This window comes from Ornithodoros turicata, chromosome 1 (genome assembly GCF_037126465.1).
Source record: "Ornithodoros turicata isolate Travis chromosome 1, ASM3712646v1, whole genome shotgun sequence".
Taxonomy (NCBI): Eukaryota; Metazoa; Arthropoda; class Arachnida; order Ixodida; family Argasidae; genus Ornithodoros; species Ornithodoros turicata.
This window is the reverse complement of record NC_088201.1, coordinates 88,895,615-88,909,487: the sequence shown is the minus strand read 5'-3', so window position 1 is coordinate 88,909,487 and position 13,873 is coordinate 88,895,615. Positions and strand designations below refer to the sequence as shown.

Here is a 13,873-nt window from a genome sequence, read left to right as displayed (position 1 = left end):
TATGCTCTAGAAAATATCATACTGGCAAAGGCCATGATATCAGGAACATCATTAGCCCTAGGGCACATTGCTGGCATCACCTTAAGATCGTAACGCCGCTCATTGCACAAGCACGGACGGCGTTACAATGCTGTGATGTTCAGGCGATGCCAGCAACGTCCCCCTAGAGTTAAAAAATACAAATACCGTATTTCAGACTTAAGGCATGAAGAAAGCTGCACAAGCTAGGATGATGAAAAATTAATGTATATGGTGATTCCTCTTACCTGAATGGGTTCTTAAGCTCCTCTGTGACAAAGTTCAGGTAATTCCTTGGGGGAAAGAAATAGACAAATAAAGCTTTGCAGTGCTGCTGAAAAATATACCAACAAGGAAGCTTGAAACTATGAAAAGTTAATGCAACATGAGAATCATCTTGAGGCAACCTTTTGCCTGAGGCAGGAGGACAATGAAGCACATCCTTCCTCTAGAAAGCACTGTCTAAAGAGTGCATAAGGATCCTTTTTCCCCCTAAATTTCACTAAAGAGTGCACAAGACTGGTAATTGATTCCATTTCACAAATATTCTGCAGTTCAAAGGTCTACATAAACATTCTAACCAAATAATAAAAAAAAGGTTTAATGGTGAAAGGTGAATTAGAAAAATTCTGTTCTAAAAATTAGAATTCTACAGTGAGAATTCTCTCGGATCTTACTTTATTAGCCAAACTTGTGAGCCACCTCTGGGAGAGGCATGTAAGGTGGCTGTCTTTCCGGCACACCTTCGAAACGGCTCTGCGCGACACGCACTATGAATTCTATTTTATTTCTATTTTCCTATTTTTTATTTCTATTCACTATTTTTCGTGAAACACCCTGTATAATCACACAGTGAGGTTTACTTGTCCCCATACACTTTCCACAGTGTTCCTCTATGTAATGGCATAAGATACATGATGATACATGACAGTGGTGAGACAAGACAATACTTGTAGTGCTAGTATTTGGCTTCACAAACAATGCACAATTAGTGCAATTTCTTTCTCATCACATGTTGTATTGATATACTTTTTTGACTAATGGTTACGCCTTGAGCTCATATTTATGTTGTTGAAGACTCAAGCATACAGTCTGAAATATGCACTCAACGTAGACAGCTGGGCTAGTTGGTTATAGTACATTGCAACGGAGACAAGGAAGGAAGTAAGATACAAAAAGACTGCATCAGACAGGCTCAGACTAGCAACTGTATGAACACAAGGACTGAGGGAAAGAGGACAAGGAAGAGAAAGGTGAAAACTGGCATGCTTGGCTAAGATGTCTGGTGCCCGTCTGTGGTTGGGATGTGCCGTAAACCTTAGGGTGCACTCACACGCGCCAACTTTCTCCATCAGCTATGACCAACTTTGGAGTTGGTCCGGGTCGCCCGACACCACCAACTACGACCAACTCGAGTTGGTCTGAATCGGTGACCGGCCGAAAACTTGGGAGAGTTGGTGGTGTTCTAGCCAATCAACGTGAGGAGCATTGCCACGTGACCCCCGAGGACGTGAAGCAGTTTCGTTCCCACTGTACTACCTAGCATGGGTTCAGGCTGTTGTCAGCCGTTGGTAGGCACGATATAAATAAATCCAAACAAACAAATCCTTCAGTGGTGCCTGAGAATTTCTTTTTTTTTTTTTTTTTTTACTAACGCCACATAAATATATCAACAGGCGTTTTTTTGGAGATACTGGTGATCTTCTAGTGAAATAAAATGACTTGGGTTTGAATAATGATGGTTGGAAAAAAAGGCACCTACAGTTGGATTGGAACCCATACACTCCAATTGCAGTAAGGTTGCTCGTGGGTGGAGTTATCAAGTTGGTACGTGTAAACGTGGAGTCTGCACAGTCTTGAAGTTGGTCATAAGATGTTGGTTTGAGTTGGTGCAGAAAGTTGGCCTGTGTGAACGCAGCCTTAGCCTTAAATACAGGGAGTGCGCCAAAAACGTTGTGTACAAATTCCCCGTGTCTTGCAGTGCTATCTACGTTGACCAGACAGGACGGGGAGTCAATCAACATCTCCGTGAACATGCACATTCAATCGAGAGCTCCGACCTGCTACACCGGAAGCGCCATGTGAACAACTGTGGGTGTGAAGTAGACTTTCAGAAAACCTCAATTCTCAGACATTAGAGGACACAACATGCTCGGGAGATTATGGAATCTTCCAGATTACGGGAGGTAAGGGACTTGTCTGTCAGCCGTCCCGCTATTCTTTTGAATGAGGAGGTTGCCTTCCTAAATCTCCCACGTCAATGACCCCTTTTCCTCCCCAGTCTTCTTGTCCTCACTCATTATATGTGTGTTTGGTTCCTTGTGTTCATTACAGTTGTTAGTCTCAGCCCGTTCAGTGTTGTCTCTTTGTGTCTTAGCTCTTTGTCTCCTTTGCAATGCTCTGAAATATGCGCTTACCTATTCCACACATGCACAATACTAATACCAATCTGTACACATCGCATTACTGCATTTAATACCGACAGGGCATCAGTATCCCTATAAATAAGCTGCATCTGTAAACAGGTACTGACCAGCCGGCGTAAGAAAATAGGCCAGAGTAGAAAGAAAGGCAGATGAGACCTGGATCCTTTGTGGTCCCTTCAAACAGATTTTGAAGGTTTCCAGTGTGCCCTAAAAATAAAACACGATTTATCAGTGATTTAACATTTAAAGTGATAAAACATTTAACAGTGATTTAAAACCGATTTAGCAGTGATACCACTCATGTTGGTGAATATAGTGCAAGTAGCCATTACCATCAATACTTATTTATTAATTAATAGTACCAGAGACTGCTATGGCAGTCCAAGTTGCAAAATCCTTCGTCCTATGGCAGTCCGAGTTGCCAAATAATTAGTAGAACAACTCAATGTGTCTCTGGTAGTCACACAGTCTACACAAATACCTCCACTGCAATGTACTTTGCACTCGTCTCCTTTCTCTCCATTTCTACGCTATTACACAATCTCCGCCACTGCCCTGGCACCAGGTTGCTGAACATAATCCATTCATTCAAACTGCACTAGGAAGCTTGAACGCACAATTCAATGCTCTTGGTAGTATGTTTGCTTAACAAATTTTGTTAAGGTTATGAACAGCTATTTCACTTATTAATCTACTTTCACACCGGTTGTTGCATGTTCATTTCAAGCACACAGTATCACCATGATGGCAAAAAAGGCAATGGAATCGCAGACAGTCGGCGACATTACAGAAACTGTATTCTTTTCAATCTCTTTTTCTCTGGCTGTACCAGGAGGAAAAGCATTAAGCAGTACCGAGGAGAAGGTGTATTTGCCACTGACCTTGTGCAAGATGCACCATTCCAGCTATGATAATGACGACTAGCGCAATGACCTTGGCAAACATGAGGGAGTCTTGAACAAATGTAGCCCATTTGACATTGTAGCAGTTGATAAATGTGAGCAAGCCTGAAAAGACATCAAAAATAGGCCATTAGCGCAGTTGCAGAATGACATTCACAGACACGGACAAGTCATTTTTTTATGTGTAAGCTGCACATGGATAGAGTCACAGGTGCAATGCTGGCAACAAAAAATCTTGTTCTGCTTGTTGCTATCTGTGGAGGTAAGAACATCCTTTCAAAAGCTGCAATGTGTTATGTCCAATCTTAACTTCAACCTCCTGAGAAAGGAAACAGTATGGTTAGGGTTCTTCGTTTTCGGGTTTTATGATTTTTCAAATTTGGGAGGGAAAAATCGAGTGCTATTTACACGCGAGAATTCAGGGGGAAATCAGGCGCTATGATCTCTGTTTGATATGTCACTGGCGAATTTTCGGGTGAAACGAAAGGCATATGAAACAAGCCACTGCTATGACATTGGGACGAGAAACAATAATCTTTATATTTCTCCTCGGAACCAAGATAGTGAATGATCACGGTATCCAAACACTTGCCCGAGCTCCACAAAAGCTGGTCTTTGACTCCTGCAGGAGGGGATCATAAACGGAAGACAAGTAGGTTGCCATAAATAGCTCTCTTTGCTGATATTATGATTCACTTTTCCAACGGTTTACCGAGAATGACAAGTTGAAGGACCACAAGGATTTCGGGTAGATATCTGATTTTACCCGAATTCTTGAAAATTTGTTCGGGGGGAATTATCGTGAAAAATCGAGTTTAACCCAAAAACGAAGAAGCCTAAGCAGGGCCGGTGCTAGGGATGTGCAGGGCCTGAGGCAAAGGCACATCACGGGGCCTGTTTCACATGATTAAGTGCATACTTGATATTTAAAAAAAAAAAGTAATCCCTGGCTGAGGGCTTCGTGCACGGGACCTATGCAAGCGCGGGGCCTAAGGTGGTCGCCTTACTCGCACCCCCCCTATCGCCGGCCACCCTAAGTATGCTATGTGCAAGCTATATGCGGAATGGAATACAAATAACTACATCATGTTCACAAACTGAAATAAATAAAATCCAGAGATGTTTCTATACGGATATCCACTTGCTCTCTCCTGATTATCCAATAGTTTTTGCGAACCCCCCAATTTTTCTTTTGTTGTTGTTTCAAAACTCAGTTATTGCAAGAGAACCCTGCTTGAGTGCCAAGACAAATTCCTGTATTATCCAAAGCACGCCTGTAGAATTGCACCTCTTCCCACCTCCATAATTAAAAAGCTCAAAGGATGAAATAAAATAAATATATTGCTTTCCATTTAGGGATTGAAAGTGTTATTGCCTGGCATGCCAGAGGAGATCAGAATGCTTCCCGTGTATGCAGGAAAGTTTTCGAAGTCTTGAAACTCACGCGAGTGACACGGCATAACGAACAATGCGGGGGAATATATTCTTTTAACAAAGCAGTTGCTTTTGATCGCTCATTGAAACCTGCTAGAAATGATCGAGTGACGTACAGACGTCACGAGACATGCGTTGCGGAAAACATATGACGCAATGAACGGATCGAATGTCCGGTCTTGTGTGCGCCATGCCGAGTTCCGCTTACCACTTTTCACAGCTGCCGATAACTTTATCTGAGTAAACTACGTCATGTTAAAGGGGCAGTAAAATGCAAAAACTTACTCTCAAATGAAAGTCCGTGTTTCTATTCGTACAATTCAAACAAAATTAGTTCACACAACGCTATCGTTTAGAAGAACAACGCAAAGAAAACAAAACTGTCTTTGACGGCAACGAATGGAATCCCCAGGAGGCAAAGATTGGCGGCTCACGCGTGCACGCACAGCATGGACTAAAAATACCGATGCACGAGCTGAAAAGACATTCTCTGCTTAGCGTCGAAGCACGATAATTTCGATTGTAGCTTCGTAACGGAATCAAAGATTTGAATTATGATAACAAGTACGACATTAACATAGCGTGTAATGTAATTTGAAGTGAACTTGTTTTTTGCATTTCAGTGCCCCTTTAATGCCACTGTCGACTTCCCATTAGACTGATTGCTCGAGCAGTGCCAAGCCCAGAGTACGGGCGTCACGCGCTTTGCCAGCGCCAAACCATCTGCGTTTCAAGTGTCTCTAACGGTACTATGACTTTTTTTTTTTTTTCTGGTCAGTTTCTGATTATATTTACGTCTGTCAGCTTTATTCGAAATGTTTCTTTTCTATTTTTGGTACGGCGTTTATTTTGAACTAAAAATAGCCCCGCATTGCTGTGTGACACACCAAAATGCGCAAAAATAACGTCATAAGTTTGTTGTTCCCGGCCGCTGTGGCCTGCTGTTCAACAAATGCCGCAGCGCACCTTCCAGAAAACGCCTCATGCGGTAGAGGCGCTGGCATCGCACTCGGTCGCCGCAGTCACGTGCCACAGCCTTTGCGCGCGTTAAGTATAGCGGCTCTACCCAACGCCATACTGCAAAAAAAAAAAAAATAGTTTGCCCGCGCACGCACGCACACACACACACACACACAAAAAAAAAAAACAGACAGACGACACAGGAGGAGTCGAACCTCGACGCGATCGGAGTACTTATTCCCTCGTACTCTGGTGCCTCCAGTAAACTGTCTTCCAAAGCCACGAGCGCGATACGCGCCCCGGCGAAGTTTCCAAGGAGGAGGAGGAGTGTCGTTGGGAGGAACCCGAGAGGTCTGCCTGCCTGATCAGGGGTGCGTTCCAAAACCTACTCGAGTCAACTCGGGAGTAGCGCTCTACCTCAAGCGCCGTTCCAAAACCGGGTCGAGTAACTCGATGACGTCACTACCCGCGTTCCAAAACAAGGTAGAGTAAGGAGAGAGTTAACTCGATTCAACTCTCCTCCGAAGGCCGGTCAGTGAAGGTTCGCCCGAGTAATGACGTCATGCTTTTGTCGTCTGCTGTTTTCCGCGAAAGCACGGCATCGAAACCAGCTGAACGTGTGGTTGTCAAAAAGCCTCGACCTCCACGACGGGTTATCAATACACAACTGGACACCGAAATGGCAACACTCTTCCAATGCGGATTGTGCGACATGGTTTTTGAGGACCAGGCGAACGCCCAAAGACATGCGAGCCGGATACATTTCCCAGGAAAAAGTGAGTCTCGCTGGTGCGCTTTTCTATTTTGTCTCCATGTACGTTGCTTTTTTATTACCTATTTAGCATATGTTCACTAACAGCTGCCCTGCAATGTTTATTTCTTTCACTGCCTTGTAGTCACGTGGTCCTTGTAAAGGCGGAGCTCTATGTGAAACGTTCAAAACTATATTAGGAGCAAGGGCTATTACTGTCCAGCATTATTATTATCATTACTTTTGTGTGCGTGTGTTGGAAATGGGATTTTAAATGAAATTTTACTTTTCTTCCTTTACCTTCACAGTTGTAAGATGGTTTGTCGGTACGTTCGTGTGAACAGGTTTCAGATAAAATATGTACTACCATAGGCGCAGGCTAGCTGGTGGATAAATGCTTGAGTGGAACTTGGCTAAATTCTGAGCTGTGGAAGGAAGAGACAACACGACAGAACTCTGTCACGAATTTCCCGTCTTTTCGCCTAAGCTCAGACTTCTAAATGAAGCATGAGGCGTTTGCGCGCTCCGCGATACGTGTGCTATCAGAACCGCTTCATCGCGCTCTGATTACATCCCAAGCAGCACGATGTACTGAAAGTCGAGTGCAATGGGGGTGGACGGTATGTGTCTTATCAACTTTATTTAGTTTCACGAGTCTGTTCAAGGCCTTCCACCTACCCCTCCACCCCTATTGCACTTGACTTTCAGTACATTGTGCTGCCTGGGATGTTTTGTTTCAGCCGTTCAGCTCACATTCGACTCCGACGCCGCTGACCTTTCCGTGACCCAAACCACGTCCGCACCACTACCTCAGTTCCAGGATTCCAACCAGCAGCTTCCACCTTTTGTATTTTTCATCTTCTGTCGTCATGGTGTTACCATTTCTCTTTTTTTATTTCTTTTGACTACGAAATGCAACGGGATGTATCCACTTTATGCATTTGGGGTAGCTAATGGCACGTGAAAACTCCCATCCCACAAAAAATTAACAAATAAATCACGACAATGTCAGTTGCTTTTCCCTTTCATTCTCCAATAGAGGGGCTTAAGAATAATTCTGCAGTGTCTTGGAAGAAATAGTACCAGACAAGGAATCTCTGAATGTAACTGCAACAAGTAACTATACATACACAAAGTGCTGAAAAAGCCAAATGCCCACTGGGCCGACAAGACAGAGTGCAACTATGTCTGACGGGGCATGGTGACTCCCGTAAACAGCTCACAATACATTCCCGGTCGTCGTTATCGTCGTGTCTGTAAAATAAACCTGACGCGCGCGAGATGAGAGCGGTGATGACACCGGCCTCCATCTTAACTCGGTCGGTGTCCCCCATGCGTTCCCAAAGCTACTCGACCGGGTGCGTACTCTGTGGTCACATGGTACATCTCGGTCATGTGACCTACTCGACTCGAGGGTTTGTTTTGGAACGCACCCCAGGTGGCATGTTTCTCGGGGAAGGGAAAGGTGGTGGAGAGGAGGAGAGGAAAGGGTGAAGTGGAAGACCGAGCGGAATCCGCTCGGGGGGATGATAGCAGCGTCCATGGGCCGACTACGCCTATTACACATCTGAGGGAAACCCAGGAAAAACCCCAGACGGCACAGCCGGCCCGTGGATTCAAACCGCGGACCTCCCAGTCTCCAAGCGCACGCGTTAGCCTCACCGGTTTTCCGGCATCCCCTTCCTCCATACGTCACGGAGCCAGAGCAGCACTTACGCGCTCCGACCCGCAAGCTGGACAAGCTGGAGCGTGAAGATAATCGCGTCGTCTGCTACGAATTTCCGCCATCTTTACGCCCACGCACAGCTCGCGATGCGCTCACAAAAGTGTACTTATACGCTTAGCTATACGCTTAACTGCACGCTACATTTTGGAGTTGAGTAAATACGTAGCAGGGGAGGTTTGAAAAATGGGGTGAAATCGGTATATAGCATTCATGCATGGTAAGCGTGGGCGTAAACATGGCGGCTTTGCGGCATTTGCATCTATAAAGGGTGACACCACCCTACACAGAGGGAGCTATAGTCAGTGACAACTTAACTCCTACAATTGGGACCGCCCACTCATCCGTGGAAGGCTCCTGCGATTGGCTACCAGCCTTTGCACGACGCCCCCGCTTCGCGATGTAATGCCGGCTCTCTCCCCCCCCCAGTTCCCACTTGGCTGCGCCGCACTATATTCGCGCGTGCGGAGCGATTCTTGTGTGGGGGGGAGGTCAGTTGTATGACTTATGTTGTCACTATTCAGGCACCCAGTGAGAGTTCATCAAGACCGCCACACACCGGAAATGGAGTGACACAGCTTAGTAAAAACACGGTCGGAGCGCGTTCCCTGCGCTCTGGAGCGCCCTTTGTGGAATTCCTATATTATTCCTTTCTTGGATTGGATTGGCTCGCATTTCAGATGACGAGTGAAAGAGCACCAAATATGGTCAAGCAATCGTTTGTAGCGCTTTACAAATTCTGTTCAGAAACCCTTTACACACCCCCAAATACGCGAACTTCAGGGTCCATGACAAAACCTTTTGTAGAAGGCTTCTCAGCTGGCGACATTTGTGCTACACACGTAAGCGGTCGTTAACTATCTCTACCCCCCTTTTTTTTTCTTTTTTACCGTTACTGCCACTTCCAGCTATTTCGGATCATACAGTAAATTAACCACGTTTACCACATAACCAGGCGTCCTTATTGATGAAAGTAGTGGCAACCATCACTAAATATACCCAAACAATAACCTTCGAAAGAGGAAATTTGCAGAAATGAGTCAGTGCGCATCAGTTTGTCATACCAACGTGAATCAGGTTATAAACATAAAAGTATAATTTTCAATGTTTCCTTGGCAGAATAGGAAAAATGTTCCTCTTTTGAAGTACGTAAATGACGTGTAATCAACTACTCACAGACAACAGCGACAGCAATCATTTGCTCCGCACTCTGAGGTGGATTGCAACCGTTCAACATGGGAGTCAAGAGGTACTTGGCGAAGGTCAGGCCACCTATGGCATTGCCAGCCGGCTGGATGAGAAGCAGGAACACCCATAGACACATAAAAGCGGGCAGCGGACCAAAAGCTTCGCCGATGTAAGCATAGTCACCACCAGACTTTGGGATCATGGTACCCAACTCGGCGTAGCACATGGCGCCTACCTATGTGCATGAAAGGCATATGGCATTTTGCTTTCGGGATTGGAAATAACGAAAGGCGAGAGGCCGCCAGAGACGCAACGCTGGAGAAGGACCGTTTAGGAAGGCTTTCAGAAAATAATTGTATTTTAACTGGGAAATTGTGAGCCTAGAACACCGAGTTCATGGAACAATGCCCCGCTCAGCAAATTACTATACCATTTGGTTTTCGAATTTTTGTTTGGTGTTTCGAATTACTATTTTTGCTTGGATGTGGAGGACGTGCGTTTAGGGGCATATTTTTATTGTAAAGCCAGGGTGTAGTATTTTACCGGGCGAGCTACTTGCTCGCATGTACCGCTTGAATCTGCCGGAGCTTTAGCCATCCTAACGGCGCTTGAGGGAAAATAAAGCTACTGCTTGAGGGGAAAGCTACTCCTTCTAGAGGGGACTTTATAGTAGCTAGGTTCGCTGCATTCCGAGCCAGTAGATCTGGGTATGCAGTAGATCTGGTTCACGACGGACTTTCCGAAACAGGAGTGCCGTAGGGGAAACTCCTCTTCCCCGTTCATCTTTCGTAAGCGCTGCTAGGATGGCTCTTTTCCATCTCCGGCCGATCACACTTGTTGCGAGGTGTACGTGTAGCACGTGTCGAGAATGTCGTTTAGCTGCACGCAATTTACAAAAGGTTACAGGCGGAGTTCTGCTTCTTGAACACGTTTAGGATAAAACCGTGAACGCGGGTCCCTCGCAAACAAACACAAAGCACGGTCCAAGATATCGGGGAGCTTCTTAGGAAAAACGTCTCACCAGAGAAAGGATGCCAGAAATGGCCCACACGACCAGCGACATCCCTGGAGAGCCAACGTCCCGCAAAATTCCAGTCGGCGTCACAAACACGCCGGACCCAACAATAGATCCAGTGATCAAGGACACGGCGTTCATAAGGCTCATTCTACGCTTCAGCACGGTACTCGATTCAGGAGAGCTAGTATCGCAGGCAACCGGGCCACCATCGCTCGTCGAAGCCTCGCACCTCCTGCCAGCGAGTAACGGCGTGCTCTCTGTTGGGGCACTCATATTGCCTCGAATCCAAAGAATATATCCACGTCAAGCTTCTGTTAAGCAGCAGAAACAGAATGTTGAAACACGACGCTATTACACAGTACACCTTGGCTATGGACACGTTAGCAGCCCCAAGTTTGCACGGCCTCAAACTGTAGCAGACAGGAGGGTGTGCGGGTCCACCATAAAACAACAAAAGGCATCGCCGAAAGGCATGCTGGTAGATGAAACAGAAGTGACGCAGCGGATGCTTCGAGAAGTTTCCCTTTTTAATGTGCACGTTTCAGAAGGGATGAATGCTGCGATTATCAGACTGCGGCCACTGCACAACTTGTAAGTTCACTTGAGGTGTTTCAACGATTGGTATCGTTTACGTACCGGACTGAAAAAAAAAAGAAGCTAATAAAACGGGGAAATGGGGGCGCCGCTGGGCTACATAGGAGTGTAGCTCCGCGTTTAGAATGCCAGTCACTCTGGAAAAAGATATCTGCTTATATTGCAGCGATAAAGCCGTTGTAAAGCTGCCTCCCGCATCTTATCAGAGGAACTCATTGGAAGTCAATGACGAGGACGGGTCATTTCACGCCAAACGTCCAGGGGGTGTAGTTCGACCCAGTCAGATTTTCATGAAAAAAATTGCGTGGACTCTTTATTATGTATATAACATCGTCCACAAATTCTGAAGTCCAATTATTATCCGTCTCGAGTTTACAGCCCCCTCAAGTTCCGCTAAATGCCGCAAACCCTATTTTACGTACGATTTTTTCTGAAGCTTCCGCGAAATTCATAAGCGTTCTGTAAACTGTGAACTCTGTAAAAAGAACTGTTTCATACAACCTTGGCGTGCAAATCCACATTGCTTTATATATTACGATAGTGTTTCCGAGACGCGAATATGGCAAACAAAAGTGATATTACTTAGGAGTGTTGAGCGTCTGTCTTTAGCGTGATCGTCACGAAAAAAAAAAAAAAAAAAACGTGGTAGCCAATGCATGTGCCAAGCTACATACGAAGAACTGTCGCCTCAGCTATAACGGTTTCAGAGCAAATAAATGAAGAAGACGTCAATTTTGCCAAAACATTTATCCCCAAAATTCGTGCTCTGGAGGCCGAGGTAGAAAATTCCCGACAATGCACAGGGTTAGTACAACTACCACGCTTCTTCTCAAAGATATAGAAACATCTCGAGGATTATATTGTTTAAACGCGAGAATGAAATTTTACACTGCACACAATGCGCTTGCTCACGGCTCCCGTGCTCTGATCCTTGCGTTCGTCACACGAAGGAACACAGACACACTGCGTTTTCTTCTATTTGTATTGCACGTAAGAGCTCAATGAGATCAATCATAATTTTACAACATTAATGCAAACGTGCTAGACATGCCGCAATACATTATATACAAGCTTGTTGTACAAAATTCCAGCCCAGCGCCAGTCTGCCGCAGGACTCAGAAGAGGCCCCGAACACCGAACTGTTTATGTAAGCCAATACCAGGTTCAGGTTCAGTCTCGCCTAATCTTCCCGGTATCATGTACCATAATCCGACATCATGTACGGCTTGCGACATGGTTGTCTGAAATCAGCACTCTCTGGTTTATCCCATCTCAAATCTCCAGATGTTGCAAGACCATTCATTTTGAGTAACGAACACGTGTTCTTTAAATGCAATAGTGGAATAACATTTCCGAGTGCAACCAAGGAAGTATAGGCTGCAGAACTAGTGACAGGCGATTCCAGACAACCGTTTCGCAAGCAGTACATCCTCGAAAGAGGAACACCGCACTAGTCGAGAAATAAATATGCATGCTCCGAGCAGTCGTGTGTTTTGAGTTAGACAAACCAGAGAGAACCCCATCGTTCAAGACACCACTCAGATCGGCAACCATTTCAACGACCACAAATCGATACCTATCGCGCTTAAATAATTTTTTCTACACACTTTAATCCAACCTCAATAAACCGTGCGCACAGCTGGCGCTGAATTTTGCGTAACAAGAGTCTTAACCGTCCCGTATTTTTTTCTTTCTCCTGCAGCATGGTACATGCGTGCTATGCGTTCATCCTGTTCGAATACCCCTTTTGGAGTATTTTCATTTACCCTGCTCCTCGTACACACCTCTTACACCATGCGCATGCCAGCTTTTGGCAGTGCCTAGCGCGCGCGGAGCACACAGGCATGTTGCCTACCAGCGTGAATATTTTTCCTGTGTTTGGAAAAGCCGGATGCAGCACGCTGTGTGTTGTACAAGGTTTGGGATAGCCTGTACGACACACATGAAAAAGCCCTAACCATCCACGGTGCAAGGCAAGGGGTTTCCACAACTTTATCAAATTCAAGTGTCCGCGTGGAACATAAGGGCATTTCTGAAGACAATTGTGTCGACCGCGTGGCGGCATGTCTAGCAAGTTTGTAGTGATGTTGTAAAGTTGCAAATAATCACATTTTGAGCTCTTAAGTGTAACATAAATATAGAAGAAAACGGAGTGTGATTGTGTTCCTTCGAACGCAAGAATCAGAGCACGGGCGCCGCGAGCACGCGCACTGTCCACTGTGTACAACGTAAATTAATTTCTCGCGTTTAAAAAATATAACCCTCGAGATATCTCTATATCTTTGAGAAGAAGTGTTGTACTAACCCTCTGCACTGTCCGAAATTTTCTACGTCTGCTTCCACAGCGCGAATTTGTGGGGTGAATGTAGGCATTTTAGGCAAAATAGACGTTTTCTTCATTTATTTACTCTGAGGCGTCAATTCTTTGTATGTAGCTTGCCCAGACATGTACAAGATACTCAAAAATGTATTTAAGATAAGATAATAAATACTAACGTTAGAATGTAATTAAGATAAGTATAAATACGTGAAAATTGAAGTAATTAAGATAGAGTACAAAATACTTCAAAAAGTATTTGAAATACAATTAAAATACTATTTATCCTTGAACGCAAAAAGTCACTGGTCAATGCGGCAAGTTCCCGCTATGTCATATGAATCATACTTGGGTAAATTACTTCTAAAATGTAATTAAAGTACACTACGCATTGCTCCAGTTATAATTGAATTAAATTACATTACTAATGTAAAGTAATGACATTACTAAGTCATTACCGCGAGCTTAATCACACTCTTCTATTTGTCTCTTCTACATATCAGGGTGCCACGTATGAGGTATCGTTCCACACTGTAGAGACG

The 13,873-nt window shown here is 44.9% G+C and overlaps 1 protein-coding gene across 3 annotated transcripts in view; it reads right to left on the bottom strand.

Annotated features, from left to right (window-relative positions):
• LOC135378448 (Y+L amino acid transporter 2-like) overlaps positions 1-13,873 on the bottom strand; it is an 83,118-nt gene that overhangs the window by 18,389 nt on the left and 50,856 nt on the right. For 2 of the 3 annotated variants that reach the window (XM_064611494.1, XM_064611492.1), the window contains exons 2-4: positions 3,326-3,451; positions 2,552-2,651; positions 267-311 (exon numbers count right to left, since the gene is read on the bottom strand). In XM_064611494.1, coding sequence (XP_064467564.1) covers positions 267-311; positions 2,552-2,651; positions 3,326-3,451 — 271 coding nt within the window. Of the gene's footprint in view, positions 1-266; positions 312-2,551; positions 2,652-3,325; positions 3,452-9,390; positions 9,638-10,423; positions 10,882-13,873 lie in introns of those variants that run through there. The other variant, XM_064611493.1, reaches the window with a different exon arrangement.